The 18,905-nt window shown below is 38.0% G+C and overlaps 1 protein-coding gene across 1 annotated transcript in view; it reads left to right on the top strand.

Moving 5' to 3' along the window:
- The window catches only part of LOC125668031 (cadherin-23-like), a 90,486-nt gene that overhangs the window by 23,983 nt on the left and 47,598 nt on the right, over positions 1-18,905 (top strand). The window contains exons 6-13 of the mRNA XM_056163829.1: positions 12,621-12,680; positions 12,779-12,868; positions 12,957-13,046; positions 13,169-13,180; positions 15,626-15,742; positions 16,343-16,468; positions 16,635-16,710; positions 16,881-17,002. Of these exons, the coding sequence (XP_056019804.1) occupies positions 12,621-12,680; positions 12,779-12,868; positions 12,957-13,046; positions 13,169-13,180; positions 15,626-15,742; positions 16,343-16,468; positions 16,635-16,710; positions 16,881-17,002 (693 nt within the window). The remainder of the gene's footprint in view (positions 1-12,620; positions 12,681-12,778; positions 12,869-12,956; positions 13,047-13,168; positions 13,181-15,625; positions 15,743-16,342; positions 16,469-16,634; positions 16,711-16,880; positions 17,003-18,905) is intronic.

Below are 18,905 nucleotides of genomic sequence, written 5' to 3'. Positions count from 1 at the left end.
TCGGGACGAAGCTTCACTGAGCGTAGGAAGTGTAGCAGACAGTGTTTAGGGAATTTCTACTGCTTCGCTAGAGAGCTAACGTTTCTAGTGATATGGTTATTTAAAAAAATCAACAGGTTTCGAATTGACTGCTATATAACATGGCTATCTTTACAAAAAACGATGAGCGTATTCAGATCACTGCACGTTACAATATTATTATAGTAGTCTTGTTATGTTTCAAATCACCTGAACTTTCATTTATCTGACAATTATCAAAAGATAAAAACACAAGGCTATCAATTCATTTCATCTTTGCATGCATACATAAGTATGTAAAATCTTAACTCGAACATATATTTTGATACATGTTTAAACTTTACAAAAAGCCATCGCAACATGATAAATCGAATGTACATGTAAGTTTATTGTCATTCGGTAAGTTTATTATGCAGGATCTGTGTATTTCCTTTTATCATAAAAATGTATTGTTGTTATACAGCTTTATTCAATCAAACACTCACGGGTACACTCTAAAAACAATGTTTAGGTTTGGAACACTTTTTAAACGTGTTTAGGTCTAAACGTGCTTAGGATTGTGCTTATATCCTAAACGCGAAGTGTAATAAACATGTTCTACCCTAAACATGTTCAGACTGAGAACATGTTTAGCTATGCAAAAATACAGTATCTAAACACAAAATAACATGCTAAACACTTGCTAAACACAATCCTAAACGTCTAAACACAATCCTAAACGTCTATGCGTTTAGGTTTTGAACATGATAAGCTTAGTAACATTGTTGACATTAGTTTTACAGTCTTCATGTAGAATATTCCTGTCTTCTGTAAATGAAATTCGAATTGCAGAAAAAATTGCATGTCAGAATTGCCATACTTCAAACTGCTATAGTGTATCAGGCCCCGATATGGACCATAGTGTACATCATACGCCGTATTGCAAGTATACACTGTCGAGGTCGATATCCAAAATTGATGGAACCATTAGAAGAGGCGTCTATGGGCTTCAACTCTTTCCTGTTGGAAATGAGCAGAGTTTAGGAGTATCCAGAAAATTTTGATCTGGAATTCCATTTCAACTTGAACAGGTCTGGACACATACATATTGAATTTAAAAAAATAGTGTAATTCATTGTCTCTGGTATTAGACGTGCCTTTAGTGTTAATTTAAACCAATGCATCACTCTTACTTTGCATTGGAACAAAATTCATTTAAATCTTGTGAAAGAGAATATCAGTTGCAATTGATGCCCCCCCCCTTTTTTTTAATTCAACATGTGACAGTGCCTGTTATGCGAAAACTAGCATATCAAAGACAAAAAATTGTTGAAGTTGTACTTGCCGGATGATATTTAACTATGTATAGTTTACTTCTTATATGTGCATAAGTGATTTTTAATGGTTTTGTCTTTAACATGTATCGCGGAAATGTCAACCGTGTTGTTTCGGCAATTAGAATATAGAAATAGAGTTATCGGACTTGCAATGTAATTTGAAAAGAACCGCGCAAACCCGCATTGTTCAATTTGAAACATCATGGATCCCATAGACACAGTTTGTAATACAAGGGATATTCTTGCTAGATTTTGCAATGTTATTCTCCTATAATAGAAGAGAAAGCTACTATCTAAGACTCTTTAATGCTGTGGATTGAGTTTTAAATAGAAGGTTAGCAAATCATTTTGTAATTGAGACAAAGTCAAAACCTAAATACAAGGAGAACTAAACATGTTCAAAACCTAAACACAAAAGAGGTAAACGTGTTCAAAACCTAAACACAATAAGGGTAAACATGTTCAAAACCTAAACATAATAAGGGTTAAACATGTTCTACACCTAAACATAAAAAGAATTAAACATGTTCAAAACCTAAACACAATTAGTTAGACATGTTCCAAACCTAAACACAAAGAGATTTAAACATGTTCAAAACCTAAACACATTGGGTTGAACATGTTCAAAACCTAAACGTAAAAAGTGTTAAACATGTTTAAAACCTAAACACAAAAAGTGTTAAACATGTTTAGATTTAGAACGCGTTCAAAACTGTACACAAGAAATGTGTTTAACTTTGTGTTTAGGATCTAAACACCATTTTTAGAGTGTACAACACATATGCTAAGCGTACCGACAATTTGAAATTACTTGTGCATTTGCATTAATGCAGATCTCTAGCTCTCTGGGAAAATATGTGGGCACACCAGAGAGCTACAGATCCACCCCTTATAAGACTCTTCGATTTACACTGTATTCTTGCATCATGATATCAAAATATTCCTAACATATATTCCCAGTATATTTCTGTCCAAACGTTTATTAAACCGAAAATTCGCAACTTCAAATGATTTCATTTTTGTAAAGGTAGCCATGTTATGTAGCAGTCAATTCGAAACCTGTTGATTTTTTTTAACAACTATTCATTCTATCCAATATGAAGTACGTATTCGGTCTTCATTTATAATAAACACGAATATTGGGCGTAAATATTGAAAAGTAATCCTAGTACGTTATGAAAACCATCAGTCTGGTTCCCGCCCCCGATTAATCTTTTCAATACTGACATATAAAAACAGAACTTGGCGGGGATGGAACTGGAATTATTTCATCTAATGAATGTAACTAACAATAGGCCCAGGGGCATAGTATTAAAGACATATGCTATCAATAACATTAAAACATCATTTAAAAATGGTTTACACATAAACATTATATATATACCAAGTTTAGCTCCGACCTGGAGTCGTACGTCTACCCCGTAGATCATGGAATTTACAATTTCGGTAGAGGCCTTCATGCTCTACATGACTAGATCTATGCATGTAGTTTTTCTTACAGATGTGAGGTTGTAGGGAAGATGTTTTAACATTGGTCAATTTTTGCTCCATCGCAGGAGAAATATGGAGGATATTAAGTCACATAGACTTTACTGTTCCAGAAACAGTACGAGTATGGAAATGAACCAAAACAACTCTATAATGTTTGGACAACTAACATTTCTGTACATTGGAGCGCTTCATCACTTGTTCATGTATACATATATGTCACGAAAAGGTTTCCGTATAGTATGCTCGTATCAAAGTCAGCCGTTGACTGTAAAAGTCAGCCCATCTCGCAAAAGTCCAATAGTAACATAAGGAAATGTTCTGAACACTATAATTTAAGTACTGCTACCAAACATAGATATTCGTAATGCTCTAGACACTATCAATTGAGTAATGCTACGTAACATAGATATTCGGAATGCTTTGGACACTATCATGTAAGTAATGCGACGTTACTTAAAGCAAACATACATAATGCATATGATATATGATGCGTTCTATAATCAAATTTTGAAAGTACTGAATATGTGGCATATAGCGGCCTCAAAAGAAATACCAAAATGCTGAATTGAATAACGTTTTTCAGAGAGCATGCCGTTATAAACTACATTTGCTCGACATTTTGTAATGGCGGGGGATCAAAGGATCCAGTAGAGTGTGTAGAAGTGATCTACATCGTAATTTGGATTGTCACATCCTGAAATACATTAAATATGACAAACGTAATACTTGATGGTGTAAATTAAGAGAATGGAAGTCATTTTATGCTTCCTTAACCATACTGTCGTAATAGTCGAGTAAATACCTGACAAATCCCTCCAGATATGTCCTTTAGACAGGCTGTGTCAATAGAAGCGTCTGGCAAGATGGCGGGTCAGGATATCAATATATCCTTAGATAGATCGTACGCAGATGAATCGGGCTGTGGTACCACACTCCTCCCCTCCTTGTAGAGCCGATGATGTTCATTGGCGAATTAATACTATATTAACTTTACAGCTATGTAAAATCCACCCCCTCCAAACAGTTCAACAATAGGACATGGAGTATACTAATAACTGAATTGTCCTCAAGATATGCGAAGACCAATACGTAACAGCAAACATCAGATAACAGAAATCATGCACTTTTCCTAAGTACATATATATGAAAAATGTATGTACAATCCAAAATGAGGTCCACAAAGAAAAAAAAATTTATAACAATAAGATGACTGGCACTATATATAGTTAGTGGACTCGATGGCTATAGATCTCCATGGCATTAGTGTTGGCTATCTTCAACAGAAGGGATGCCGGCATATTCCTTATAAAGAATACTTGCTTGGCCAAGGAGAGAATATTCCAAGGATGATTGAGGCGGCATCCAGGAGCAGGAGGAAAATAGGGGGCATCTGTCTCAAGCAAAAGCTGCTCCGGCGGTATCAATTCTACCATCCTCGGGTCCTGCACGGATTTCATTGTGACCCCAAACTTGACATGGGTCAATTCCCTCTGCCACTGCCGCAGCTCCTCTAACTCGCCAATGAAGCAGTGTCTATGAAAGACATGATCCGACATATCCATCATGTGTATGGTAGCGAGTGTGTGCACTGCTGCTTCACCTGTGCCATGTTCTCGACAGTGTAGTATGACGGGCTTGCCCAAGTCACGAACCATCAGAAGCATTTCTGCAAGGAAGTCCAACTGTTTCCTGAGGCGCTCACGCTGGCAGTCCTGAGGGTTATGGCATGGATTACAGCTGCACTGCGATGTTAGATCTATGCCAATTTCACCAATAGCGCAGCACTGTGGCAAGCTAGCCAATTCAGAGAACCTTGTCAGGATGTCAGGGTGGGCATCACAGAGTGAGGGTGGATACCAAAGGAAACCTTCAGGTTAGTGGACGACGCTATTTGTTGTTCCCAAGCATCCCATTCTCTAGGAAATACATAGCTGGCAATTGCCAAGTCCACATAACCTCTTCCCTGAAGGGCATCTTGCAGATGAGGCCAGTTGAGATAGCTGGAACGTTGGAGAACTTTGTCCAGATGGAAGTGACTGTCCACTAGTGATACCGGTTCTTCAAAAATGATTGACTTATCTACAGTCATCCCTGTGGTTAGGAGCCTACATTGATGGTTCTTGAACATTTCCTGACGCTCTGGGGTCTGACCCTTGAGAATAGTGGATATGACCTGCCAATGGAGTACACACACTATGTGGTTTAGAGGGGAAATTATGTACGAGCATGGTTGGCTGTCACTGTAATGAGCGCTGTAGAATGCCATCAGTTGATGTTCAGAAACAGTAAATTCCCCACCTGGGATGTTAATTTGAGTTGCCAATAATTGTAAGAGATCATTTAGATCCTCTGCACGAAACCATTCTCTGAGTAAATGTAATGACCCATTGAACAGCTGGCACCACTCATGTAGGTTATCATCGTCGAAGGACCTCTGCTGTCCCTTATGGGCCATAGTGTGCTTCACTGTCAGGCTAAGGGCTGACCCTTCCAATTGTCTGCACTCCCAGCAGGAGAGATTACCTATCCAAAACCATGGCAGGTGGTTTCACATGTCCAGACAGGCCTTTGCCACAGACTGGGCAATGGTAGCTCTGGTTATGGGTTGGAGACGTGCCAGAGCATGAAGCCCTAGACACGGACATCCGAGTGCCGGCATCGGATACCACTGCAGAGGCTGTCTCTGGTAGGAAGTGTTCTCCTGCAATTGACTGCTCCTGTGACCTTGCTCCTGGTCCAGGAGACCATGATGAGTGATCCGAGCCGGTCTCGTCTAATACGATCCAGTCGTCTCCGTTTGACAACTGACTGGTGGAGGACAGGTCGTAGTTTGGAACAAAATGGCTCTCGTCCAAACCATCCAAGTTTCTTAAATAAGCCATCTGAAATTAATGTGATGCCTAGTATATATATTCTAAAAGAATGTAACACAACGAATGAAAAAAAAGAGTGTAGGGAAATCAGTTCCCTAAGGTATAAATAAAGAAAATACACAAACATAATGGCCGATTATTACTATAACTATTATAATGTTAAGCACATTATTCTAGAGTAAAATCTCTAAATCTGTCTGGAGGGACCAACGGCCTTCCTCTTCGTGTTTGATGTCCATCTCTCTGAAGACTGTTACCAACGTCGACCTTGGTCGTGGCATACTCGTCTTCACCAGGATCTTTGTCCTTGTAATCTTGTGAGACATTCAAGCTTTGTCCAGGGGTTGCAACATCATCTAAGTCTGGTTCTTGACTTGCCGTTTCACTTAGATTTTGCATCTCTGTGTAGAAATATTGGTGCCGCAGTCGGCGGAGCCACATAGGAATATCTCGGTCTTGGCACAACTTAAGACGGTCATGGTGGATGACTTTTTCCTTCTTCCGGTCTTTGACTGACCGTATACAAATGAGGTCTACATGCCACAACAAGGAATGGCCCAGTCCAAGGTGATCTTAATTTAGGTGACTGGCCAATTTCTGTGCTTGAGTCAAGTTTGTAAACTATATAACCCTCATTGTAGTGGTACTCTGCTATTTTCAAGTCATAGTCTCGCTTTTGACGCATTTGGGCTTGCATCAAATTCTGGCGAGTAAATTGGTGGGCACCCGCCAGGTGTTGGGAAAGTTTGGCACTCCATTCACTCGGGTCTTGCGGTGTGAGGATTTCTGGTATGTTTCCCGTTATTAGGTGTACCGGTTGAATGACTTCGCGACCTAGCATTAATCTATTAGGAGTGAACCCCGTTTGTCGGTGGACGGTTGAGTGCAGAGCCATAGCTAGTAGAGGCAAATCTCTGTCCCACTTTCTGTTATTTTTCTCAATAAAACACCTGATCATTTGCAAGACAGTTGTGTTATACCTCTCTACTTGTCCATTGGATGACGGATGATAGGGTGTAGTTCGGGTTTTAGCAACCTGAAGAGCTTCACATAGAGATTTGAATAGATTACTATCAAAGTTCTTGCCTTGGTCTGTATGAACCTGAAGTGGGCATCCAAATGTAACTATGAAGTGCACCAAGAACTTTTGAGCTATCGACAAGGCGCATTGATCAGAGAGAGAGCAGCAATTTCTATCCACTTCGTGAACTGGTCAATCATCATTAAGACATAGCTGTTACCATCTTCACTAGTGTTGAATGGACCCAGGATGTCCAGATGCACACGCTCCATTGGGAAACCGGAATGGTAAGTACCCAAGGAGGTTCGAGGCCTCACATGCGGTTTCTTATTTTGATTGCAAGTACTGCATGACTGAACATATTCTATACAGTCACGAGACATGTTGTACCACATGTAATTTTGTTTGAGTCTCTCAAGGGTCTTTTGCTGCCCCAAATGTCCAGATGTTTTGAAATCGTGACACCCCTCCAAGACAGTTGCTTGAAGCTGTTTAGGTACCAACAAACACATACCTCTATTTACCTTGTTATCCCATTTGTAATGGAGCACGCTATCAATCAGCCTTAAACATTTTCTTGTCATCCACGGCGCTCGTGTTGCTGGACTCTGAAGTGTAAGTTCTGCCTGAGAAGGTTCATGGTTATTGTCTAACCAGTCAATAATTGGATTCAGGTCAGCATCCTCTTTCTGCATTTGTCTGACATCTGTTGGAGTGAAACTTGCTGCCCAATTGCATGTGTGAGACTCCACATCACTGGACTCTGGGCAGTGATCCTCCAGTGTTCGGATAGCTAGAACAGGGCCTGCGGGAAGGGATGGTCTAGTCGATAAGGGAACGACATCGTCAACATCTTCTGTAAATCGCCCCCACTGTGCATGAGCTCTGCAACAGTAATGGCAACCCCCGCAGGGTAAACTTGAAGGATCTGAGCCAGCCTAATAACAATCACATTCAGATATATCGTCTCGTAAACGACTCATTCCATCAGCATATGTATGCTTTTTTCCCGGTCTGTGAATTATCTCCATGTTGTACTGTGCTAGGTCCTCCAGCCAACGGGCCAGCTGCCCCTCTATATGCTTGAAGCGCATCAACTATACCAAGCTATTGTGGTCAGTGCGTAACAGGAAACGACGCCCAAGGAGGTAATGCCTGAAGTGTCTGCAGAATTTAATAACGGATAAGAGCTCTTTCCTAGTTGTGCAATACTTGCGTTGAGGTTTGAGCAAGACATGACTTGCATAACAGATAACCTTCTCCTGGCCATCCTGGACTTGAGATAGTACAGCTCCGATTGTCTTATCAGAGGCGTCAGTATCCAATATAAAAAGACCTTCAGGGCGTGCTCACTACTTTGCCCAGGAATTCAACTTTGTTCTGGAATAACGTGCACTTTTTTGGTTTTAACTTCAAGTTGTGTAACCTAAATCTATCAAAGGCATCCCGCAAATTCTCCAAGCTATTTTCGAAACTATGCCCAAGAACGACAACATCATCTAGATAGACAAGGACCTGGCTCCAAGTGAGACCTCTGAGCACAAGCTGCATTGCCCTTTGGAAAGTAGCTGGGGTATTGCAGAGACCCATTCCCATACGAGTGTGTTCAAACAGCCCATAGCGTGTTATAAAGGCAGTTTTATGACGATCTTTTTTGTCTATCATTATCTGATAATAGCCGGAGGCCATATCAAGTGTGGCAAAATATTTTGTTCCTTGAAGGGTATCCAAACAATCCTCGATTATTGGTAAGGGGTAACAGTCTTTCACCGTCTTTTCATTCAAGGCTCGATAGTCTATGCACCATCGCATCGACCCATCTTTCTTTCTCACAAGGACAGGCGCTGATGCCCAATCAGAACTTGATGGCTGTATGACTCCAGCTTGTAGCATTTTGTCCAATTGTTCTTTTTCCTGATCTTGAAACCCGAGGGGGGTTCTGCGCATTTTGTGTTTGACTGGCCGATGATCCTGAGTGTTTATCTTGTGTGTTACCGCTGTTAAGCATCCAAGGTCAAGATCATGCTTTGAAAATATGTCCTGGTATTCCACTAGCAATTGTCTAACATGCCACTTTTCTGTGTCATTGAGATCAGCGACTGATCTGTTGTACATGTCAGTAAGATGTGCTGGAAGTGTGTAGTCCTCACTGACACCAGTCTGGTTAGTTCGGATACAAAAAGCGCCACTGTCTTTTAGACAGATCTCCGTGTAAACTTCAGCCTCTCCAACTACAGTTCCTTCTTTGATCTTGACGTTTGTATTGGTATCATTTATAAAGTTCATGGTTGTGGTACATCCCATTCCTAAGGCATGTGAACCTAGAACACCAAATTTCAGACAAACTGGGGAAACAACATAATCACCAATAAATGGGTTGTCAAGCTGGACTGGTACTCGGGCTATAGAATTAGGCGGTATACACACTGTTCTCTGTACCCGCACCTGAGAGCTATGAAGCCCTTCATGTAGGTTAGATATCAACTTGGCTGGAAATGTTTTGCCTTCTAGAGATAATGTTCCCTCTTTTATGTTGATAATCCCATGATTGGCCTCCAGAAAGTACAGTCCAATTATCATATCAACTTCCATTGGCACAGCACAGCAGTCCCAGGATACATGTAGAGTGTCAATTTCAAAAGTGTTTTTTTTTAGTAGCCTGCCATGCACAATTTGGGATCCTAATCCTTTTAATTTCATGAGCTCAGCAGTGACTAGAAGATTCTGTGGAATTATGCGTTCATTGATAAGGGTAATCATAGCCGCTGTATCAATGATGGCATTTAATGGTTTCCCCTCCATGATGACATCAAGCTTAATACTTTTTCCTAAAGTTCTTCTTATAGTTATTAACTGATCCTTTAGGCCACTATCATCAAGGGTCAAGTGAGAGCCTATAGACTTGACCCCTTCCCGTTTAAATCATTGGATTTGGGATTTTTGTTTTCGACTACAGTCTTGTTATACTGGCCACTCCTGATTGGGGAATTGTAACGCTGCCCTCTGGTTGGTGATCTAACTGGACTTCGTGTTCTCTCAAGAAACCGCCCCCGCACAACCGGAGAACTGGGTGGGGTCTGCTGCCTACCAATTGACTGCTGAACAGTTGTGGTCAACTTCTCAACCATGCTAGCAAGATGACATATTCGCTCATCCAAGGAGGATCTGCTGTTACCTTTCTGTTTAGAGAGCTTTGGTTCAGCCCTGCTAGGAGAAGAATCACTTGTTGGAGACCCCTCCCTGCTTGGGACTAAAACTTGGCGTTGAGCAAATGTAGTGGCTCTGGTACTTACTCTTGACCCATACAGGGCACGGTGGTTTGCGATAGAAGTTCTTACGTATTTTACGGCTTTCTGTAGTGTTGTTGACTCTCTATCCATAACATTCATAGCAGCTTCCTTATCTCGACAGCCTCGTAAGAACGTTTCCGTTGCTATCTCCTCAATCATGTTTCCTTCACAGCTCTCATAGCCATCTAGTGCTAAGAAGTAAACACGCTGGGCAAATTCTTCCACGTTCTCATTTTCATATTGCTTAGTAAAGGGCAGCTGACGACGAGCAAGGATAGGTACCTCTTTCCTGCTGAATCTCTGCTTTAACTGCCGTTTCAGGTCCTTGTAATCACCATTCTGGTTTACTTTCATGGCGTACTCTAGGACTACGTCACTCAAACAATCCAGGAGGCGGAAAGCTTTCTTATGTACTGACCATCCTCGATGCGCAGCAATCCGCTCAAATTGATAAATAAAGGATTCCCAATTTGGACTCTCAGTACCCTTGAATACTGGCATTTTTTGAACCTGAGGACTTTTACTTCTGGACCTGCTGCGTGATATTTGAGTCCACTTTGACATGGTATTATCATCTGAAGAACTGGAAGAGGAGGATCTCTGTCGTCTGTTCATTTTTGTTTTCCTACCCCTGTCTTTCCCTTTGGGAGTCACAGACCCCACCACATTGGATTCACTTTGGGGTTCCTGAGACTCTGGCTTTGACATTCGTTTTGTGGGAATCGGCTTTCCACTGTTTATAACCTTAGTTGCAAGAGGCTTGCCATCCTGTCCGAAACTAGGGTTTAAAGGTATCGGTGACAAATCCTGGAAAGCAACGGCTCCTAACTTCCCAATAAGGGGTGTACTTGTTTTAGGCTTGGCTACTTTGAATGGATCCGTTATATAACCTGATGAAGGAATAACAGAGGTCAGTTTATCTATAATAACTTTCTGTTCCTTTCCTTTATCCGACTGCTTGGCTGGTGTTTGAACTGTGCCCGTAGTAAGGATCACTGTCTTATCCAAGCTATCGTCGGTGTCCTGAAGTCCAGACGTCGGTGCACTAGGTGTTTTGTACACTGGGAATATTGACTCATCAATTTCAGATTTCAGGACAACTTCCGATCTTAATGTTTGCACCTCATCTCGTAGCTGCTGGATACTTTTATTCATTTCTAGTAGGGTGAGATGAAGCTGATTGGTTTCATTAGGTATGAGTGCAGGAGCGTTTGCTGAAGCTTCTCCTTGGGGCTTCTCAATGGTGACAACACCTGCTTCACTCCATGCTGTCCATTGTGCGAGTGTAATTTGTGTCACTTCTGCCACATCGTTGAAAGTAAAGTTTTCCTTGGATTCCCTAAGCTCAAGAATTCGTTTAGCTTTAGCATTACCAATTCCTTCCAACGACTTTAAATCATTCCCAGAGGCTTTGTACAAGTTGATTGGGTTATTTGAAGCCATAATTTATACAACTTACTTAACTATCCAATATAACTCAGAAAGAGGATAACAGAGTGATAGCTAAGAGTATGAGCAGAGCCAGTGACCCCAATACCTAGTGCAAGTGCAACCGTATGGTTGGGAATTATAGCTAAGTAATAAATTGTAGTGAAAATTATCCCAGGTAACAATTGAAATTAATCTTAACCTTATTTCATAAATCCAAACAAAATCACTATCAAAATTCTGAACAAAATTCTAATGGCACGAAATGCGCGCCATAAATTTGGTAATAAAAACAGCGGGAAAATATGATCACGTGATCTTACTTTTCGGGTGTAGAATATAGCTGTATTATAGAAATTAATCTGCTTGAAACACTAAAATAACGTACTAAGTATAGATAATGCAAAATGATTACAATGTCTATTGATAAAATTTGAAAATATTTAGTCGTTCTGAACTCCCTAATGAACTATCAACAATTGCCAACACGTGGTTCGTGAAAAGCACGATAATTTCACAGGAAATTACAGATTTTATTTAATATGAGTAACTGCGAATAGTCGTAGATTCCACAGCTACCGGCGACGCCAATGTCGTAATAGTCGAGTAAATACCTGACAAATCCCTCCAGATATGTCCTTTAGACAGGCTGTGTCAATTGAAGCGTCTGGCAAGATGCGGGTCAGGATATCAATATATCCTTAGATAGATCGTACGCAGATGAGTCGGGCTGTGGTACCACAATACTCCCAAATAAGATATATTGTCACTTACGAAATAACACAAAATGTCTAGAATACGTTTTACCAATTTCAATTTTCTTTTTGTAAAACTTTGTTCTGTGATAGAAAAGGATCCGATAAATTGCAAACGGTCAATTCAAACCACTTGCAGGAAACATTAATACCCCTTCCCCCGAAAAATGATATATGATAAATAATAATAATAAAACACCACCTCATGGATTTCAATGTTATTATTTGGAATTATACAGTTTAATAATTATCCATGTTTTCAGACTTTAAAAAATACATTAAAAATAAAAGGAGGTTAATTGGCAGATATAATAAGATGATCACACTTTTAACATTCATTTAAGGATATACTCTCGTGGTAATTTTACCGTGAGTGAGCCTCCATGTTAGAGGCGAAAATAAAAAAAAAATGCCATTCATTTTTACAGGCCAAGTCAAGCCATATGATGACTTTCATTGCTACAAGCAGCAGTAAAGATGCCCCGGTGGTAAGATCTAGGTTGATTATTGGAGTGAATCCGATTAAAGATGATCGTAATAAACATAATTTAAATAAAGATATAAGATGCAGTTTCTAACCTTGTAGTCTCCGCTGGAGGTAACCCTGTTCGTGACTGATGTGAATGACGAAAAACCCATGTTCTCAAGTCAGGCCTACCGGGTGAAAGTTCCAGAGGTACACTTAGAATGATTAGTATTACAGTTTAGAATAACGCAATGAGTACTTTCAAAAGACAACCTATAATGATAATTAATATTTCCAGAACCACCGTCTGTCTTCTGACATCAATGCCAATATACTTGCTACAGACAGTGACAATGGACCGGGGGGATCTGTCTCCTATTCTATACAGGTGATGACATGAAATATGTTGTGTTTTATAATTCAAATGGAATCCGATAGTTTCAAACGGAGTATCTGTATATTTGTCCATTGTTACATGAAACTACTATATGGCGTTTGTTCTGTTTGCAGCCCGCTGGACAGGTGAGTGGACCATATTTATAAGAATATTGTACTCTCGAAATAGTAAAATGATATAAGTAAGAAGAATTCAAACTTTGATTTTTAATCGCGCGATCTTATTATTTCTTCCTAAGACCAAAATAAAATATATGTGTTTTTACATGTATTTCACTTCCCCCAAAATAGGTAGGGTAGTTCAAACTTTTTATTTCATTAAATACATTTTATTTGAAATCTGTAGATTTTGATACGCTTTGAATTGAGGTTTATATGCTTTACAAATATTTTTAAAACATTTTGACGATCAATAGTTGTCAAAATGTAAATCAGAGAAACTAAAACGTGCAAAAGAAAATAATTCCAGTTTGAAAATTCTGGATTTTTATTTCATTTATGTGTAATATCAATATATATAGGTTGGGCCTGGAAACCGGAAACACACACACATTTTGTTTTGGCCTAGGTTAGGTCATTAAACGTTCTGATACACACCTGTGGGTAATTCTCTTCCGTATTACACATATAAGACATTCTACTTTGTAAAAGAATAATAGAGTTCCTGCTTCATGGCAGATCCGTATGTTGAATTATTATTATTTTTTTTTTTACAATTTATAACGAATTTGTTATCCTTAGACGAATTTGACTCCACTTTTTTGGCACACTATTTCCCCCTATAATAGCTCTAAAACTTCATTGTTATTTCGGATTTCAAACATTTCGGTTGAGCATCACTGAAGAGATATTATTTGTTGAAATGCGCATCTGTTGCATCAAAATTGGTACCATATAAGTTTTACATTATGAGAAAGACAAATTACAAATCACAAAGAATGTGAATATTCATATTTATTCATGGTACAAAGTTGATTATTACCATAGAGAAAAAATGAAATAAAATAAAACACTTGCAGGTTCCTAAATCATTTGATCATCAGAGCGAAGTATTCACACTCGCGGACATGATTGCAGCTCTGTAATGTTTCTCTGTTCACATTAGCAGACTCATGCTCATTTTGACTACACGTATTGTTCCGTTTACCTGATCGAGATACATGTATAGGGCTCATGGCGGATGTAAAGAGCCAACATGGAATACTTAGTCCTCCTAGGAACCTAATCCCACCTCTGGTATATCCAGGGGTCCGTGTTTACCCTACTCTCTATTTTGTTTGCTTGATAGAATTTATGAGATAGTCATTTTTCGTTATCTTACCTCCATTCAGTATCGCGACCGCAGTCAAATCAAACTCGCCATGTAGTAATTTTGCCATTGGTTTTAGTTTGTCAGTTGGATGGAATTACTGGTAATTATAATGATTTTATTTGCAAAAACCACGTGTTATTAGATTGAATGTTATCCGATGTGTTTTATTGCAGGTCGCGCGAGAGTTCGTTCTGTTCTGATACAGGTTCTCAAACTGTACATGCGTTTCTGCGGGATTGGGTTTTTAAAATATCAGAAATAATGTAATATGTACTTATTTTGGGATTGGTGTTATAGTTAATATTAGCCTTTCAAGTTGCATCATCTCTAGAAATAAATCAAGCGTCTTAACATAAAAATGTAATAAATATTAGTTGTCAATTTGTACTGTGTTTCGGGTTCAATTTATTCATGAAATACAATAAAGGTGTGCAGCGTTTTGTGGATGTAAGACTACTTCAACAAGCAATATATTCAAGTGTTCTTGAGGTGTAAGGGTAGTCAAGTCCCGACATGTGAAAACTCAACATACACTTTACATATGCCTTTTAAAATCGTTAAACTTTTGCGTAAAATTATTTCCAACTAATTTTGCTTTCTTTAGCAATTACGCTATCTTGATTAAAGTATGACTTCACGTTTAAATCTTCGCCCTGAAGGAATGTATAAAATGCAGATCGTTATTGTGATCCGATTTATTCCATCTTCTGCGGCTAGATCTCTTTGACGTTTGCGTGAAGTTGTTTTCTTGTATCAACAGTTAGACCGTTCTTTACATGCTACTTTTGCCCCCATTTCCCTGATAAAGATAGAGAGCTCACCGCGGTAGTGACCTATCAACTTGGAATGTTTACTCTTCGTACGAGTCTGGTCCCACCTCTGGGGTTTGCTGGGGTCCGTGTTTGCCCTGTTCCCGATATTGTATTTTTTCGATATGAATAATGAGATTGATTACTTTTTGTTATCTTCGCTTTTCATGAAAACACCACTGGGCTCAAACTTGGGTGTGATTTTTGACACCCCAAGCGGGACGTCTTAGTCTTATATATCAGTTATAATATAACAAAAACACACAAGACCTGAAGCTAGTTATTGCAACTAAATTTTTGTGTGTGGATATTTATGTAGCTTAATTTAAAATGTGCAAAGAAGGAAATGCAGTATTTTGGATGTAAGTTTCTTCTTCATGATTTACTTTGGTGTGTCGATTTCTATATTTTTCAGTTATAATAATTGATACTAATTTCGGTTTTATCAAGGCTTTAGCACTTTACAACGACACATTTGGTATTCGTGAAAAATCCGGAAAACTTTATCTAAAGAAAGCGCTGGATTACGAGAAATTAACTTTCTATCAATACAAAGTGATTGCAAAGGTAAGACAACTTTTACGTATCTATAGCCTGTTCAGTTACAATTTCCATGCAGTGATCCCCAAGATAAGCTTACCTTGATTTGGAAGTTGTTTGTTTTTGCTTTTATGAATCAGATTTTACTTAAATTCAATATATAAATTGCTAGTGACACGCATTCTCCAGTAACCAATGATTGCACAGAGTTCAAATGAAGGTGATTTTGCAAATATAGCCTACCTATTACTTACATGTATGTCATAAAGGACTCAAATCATTCAAAGATTACATCACACATCTCGCATACTTCACATGCCGCTAAAATATATAATTCCTATATTGTTTGTCAGTTTGTCAGTCGTAATTAAGATAAATAATTCCTATATTGTTTGTCAGTTTGTCAGTCGTAATTAAGATAAATACTTCCTATATTGTTTGTCAGTTTGTCGGTCGTAATTAAGATAAATACTTCCTATATTGTTTGTCAGTTTGTCAGTCGTAATTAAGATAAATAATTCCTATATTGTTTGTCAGTTTGTCAGTCGTAATTATGATATTTACACGCATGTTTTCCTGTACATCACTTGTACTGGAAACTTATTGATTGTGGCTTATACTTGGTAGGATGGTGGTAACCCCCAACTGAACAATTCCGCAGACCTTCTAATCACGATATTGGATGTGCAAGATACACCACCAATTTTCCAGGGACTACCGTACATGGCTGATATTATGGAAGATTCTCCCGTGGTAAATTCGATAAAACATATCAAAATAAAACCTCATCCTTTCCTCTACTCAATCAATTATAGTGGATAATACTCATGTTTGCTATAATTGTGACTGGAGATAAAATACTGAAGGTAAAATACAACCCTATAGTCTGAAATGTCTTTGACGTCATCATCATTTTCAGGGGACGAGTATTTTTGAAGTTTTTGCTCTTGATGGCGACACTGGTATACCCAACAATATATCATATAGCATATCAGGTAATGTATTCAAACCACAAGTTCTCTTTAGATTTCAACAACACATCCTTGTTTGTATGTTGATTTTGCATAACAACCTCAAATTTCATTAATACAAAATGGCTTAACAGTTCAAGAATGAAATCATCAAAACTATTAATAGAAGGATATATTGTTTATCTTATACACAGGAAACTGCTCAAAGTATATTACAATGAATCCCTCTTCTGGTGTAGTGAGGATTAAGAAGACGATGGATAGGGATGAAGGAACTATTAAAGAATTTCGTGGAGTTTGTTCAGTGAATGTTACAGTAAGATTTTATTATTTACTTCAGTCAGCCTGTGTCATAAAACAAGTGATATCACCTGCCAAGCCAACGTTATTACTGTGTGCTTCATACCAGCCTTCAGAATAACGTGTATTTACTGTATGTGTATGCCAGGCTTCAGAATAACGTGTATTTATTGTATGTATATGTTAGGTTTCCGAATAATGTGTATATATTATATGTTCATATCAGGCTTCAGGATAATGGGTATTTATTGTATGTTTATGTCAGACTTCAGAATAATGTGCATTTACTGTATGTGTATGTCAGCCTTCAGATTAATGTGTATTTATTGTATTGTATGTCAGGTTTCAGAATAATCTCTATATTCAACAATTTTGAAGATAAGCGATACATGTATAATATTGGAAGGACCTCTGGCATTCCGGGGCTCATTTTTGTCACAGCTGACTATTATTATGATGAAATAACAATATTGTTGATTGATTATGTCATTTATTGAAACAAATGACGACAGAGAAAAAATACATCATAGTTCAAATTTAAAAAAAAAAAAATTAATTGGCTGGGACCACTTAATATGAAAAATAGAACTAGATTTGCAACTGCGCAAATAAACATATATACATTACACAGATTGATCTCAACCAATATACAACTAAAACACTAATGATGTCAAAAAGGTGGCGCACAAAAAAGGCCAAACACTATAAAGGCCTATGCGCCATTACAAAAACCAAATGCAAAAGAAATTATCGAGTAATTATGCAGTAAAAATGGGATGGGGGAGGGGATGTGGAGGTAACTAAATTACATCAGTCTGCGTAAAAATAAAATCGTAAACGATACTGCTATGAATGAAATAATTTTAAAAAAATTCGCAGACCAAATTACTTTGTTACCTTTTGTAAGTATCGGATTCAAAATGATAACGTCACATCAGCAAACTTGACGTCATGAAATAGTCTTACGATGTAAGAATGTATTGATGCATTGTGATTTCACAATGCAAGCATGAAAATGTGAACGTCTTTACTTTTACGAAAAAATGCATAAAACATATTATTCACTATCTTATCACTTGAGTACTTGTATGGACAAAGAAAGTAAAGAGGAGTACAAACTTCTGAATATAAAATAATTTAACGTTCCATTAAATATTTATGAATTTATTGTATGTTTATGTTAGACTTCAAAATAATGTGTATTTACTGTATGTTTATGTCAGGTTTCTGAATAATGTGCATTTACTGTATAATGATGTGAGGATTCAGAATAATGTGCATTTACTGTGTAATCATATCAGGCTTCAGAATAATGTGCATTTACTGTATAATCATATCAGGCTTCAGAATAATGTGCATTTACTGTATAATCATATCAGGCTTCAGAATAATGGGTAATTATTTATGTCAGACTTCAGAAATCAGAATAATGTGTATTTACTGTATGTATATGTCAGGCTTCTATGTTTATGTCAACCTTCAGAATAATGTATATTTACTGTATGTTTATGTCAGGCTTCAGAATAATGCGTATTTATTGTATAATCACTTCAGGCTTCGGAATAATGTATATTTATTCCATGTTTATTTCAGACTGCAGAATAATAGGCATTTATTGTATTTTTATGCCAGGCTTCAGAATAATGTATATTTACTGTGTGTGTCTGTCAGGTTTCTGAATAATGTGTATTTATTGTATAATCATGTCAGACTTCAGAATAATGTGTATTTACTGTATAATCATGTCAGGCTTCAGAATAATGTGTATTTACTGTATGTGTATGTCAGACTTCAGAATAATGTGCCTTTACTGTATACTCATGTCAGGCTTCAGAATAATGAATAATGTGCACTTACTGTACGTTTTATCAGGCTTCAGAATAATGTGTATTTACTGTATAATCATGTCAGTCTTCAGA

The sequence above is a fragment of the Ostrea edulis genome, chromosome 4, assembly GCF_947568905.1.
Source record: "Ostrea edulis chromosome 4, xbOstEdul1.1, whole genome shotgun sequence".
In the NCBI taxonomy this organism is placed as follows: Eukaryota; Metazoa; Mollusca; class Bivalvia; order Ostreida; family Ostreidae; genus Ostrea; species Ostrea edulis.
This window is presented reverse-complemented; position numbering and strand designations above follow the sequence as displayed.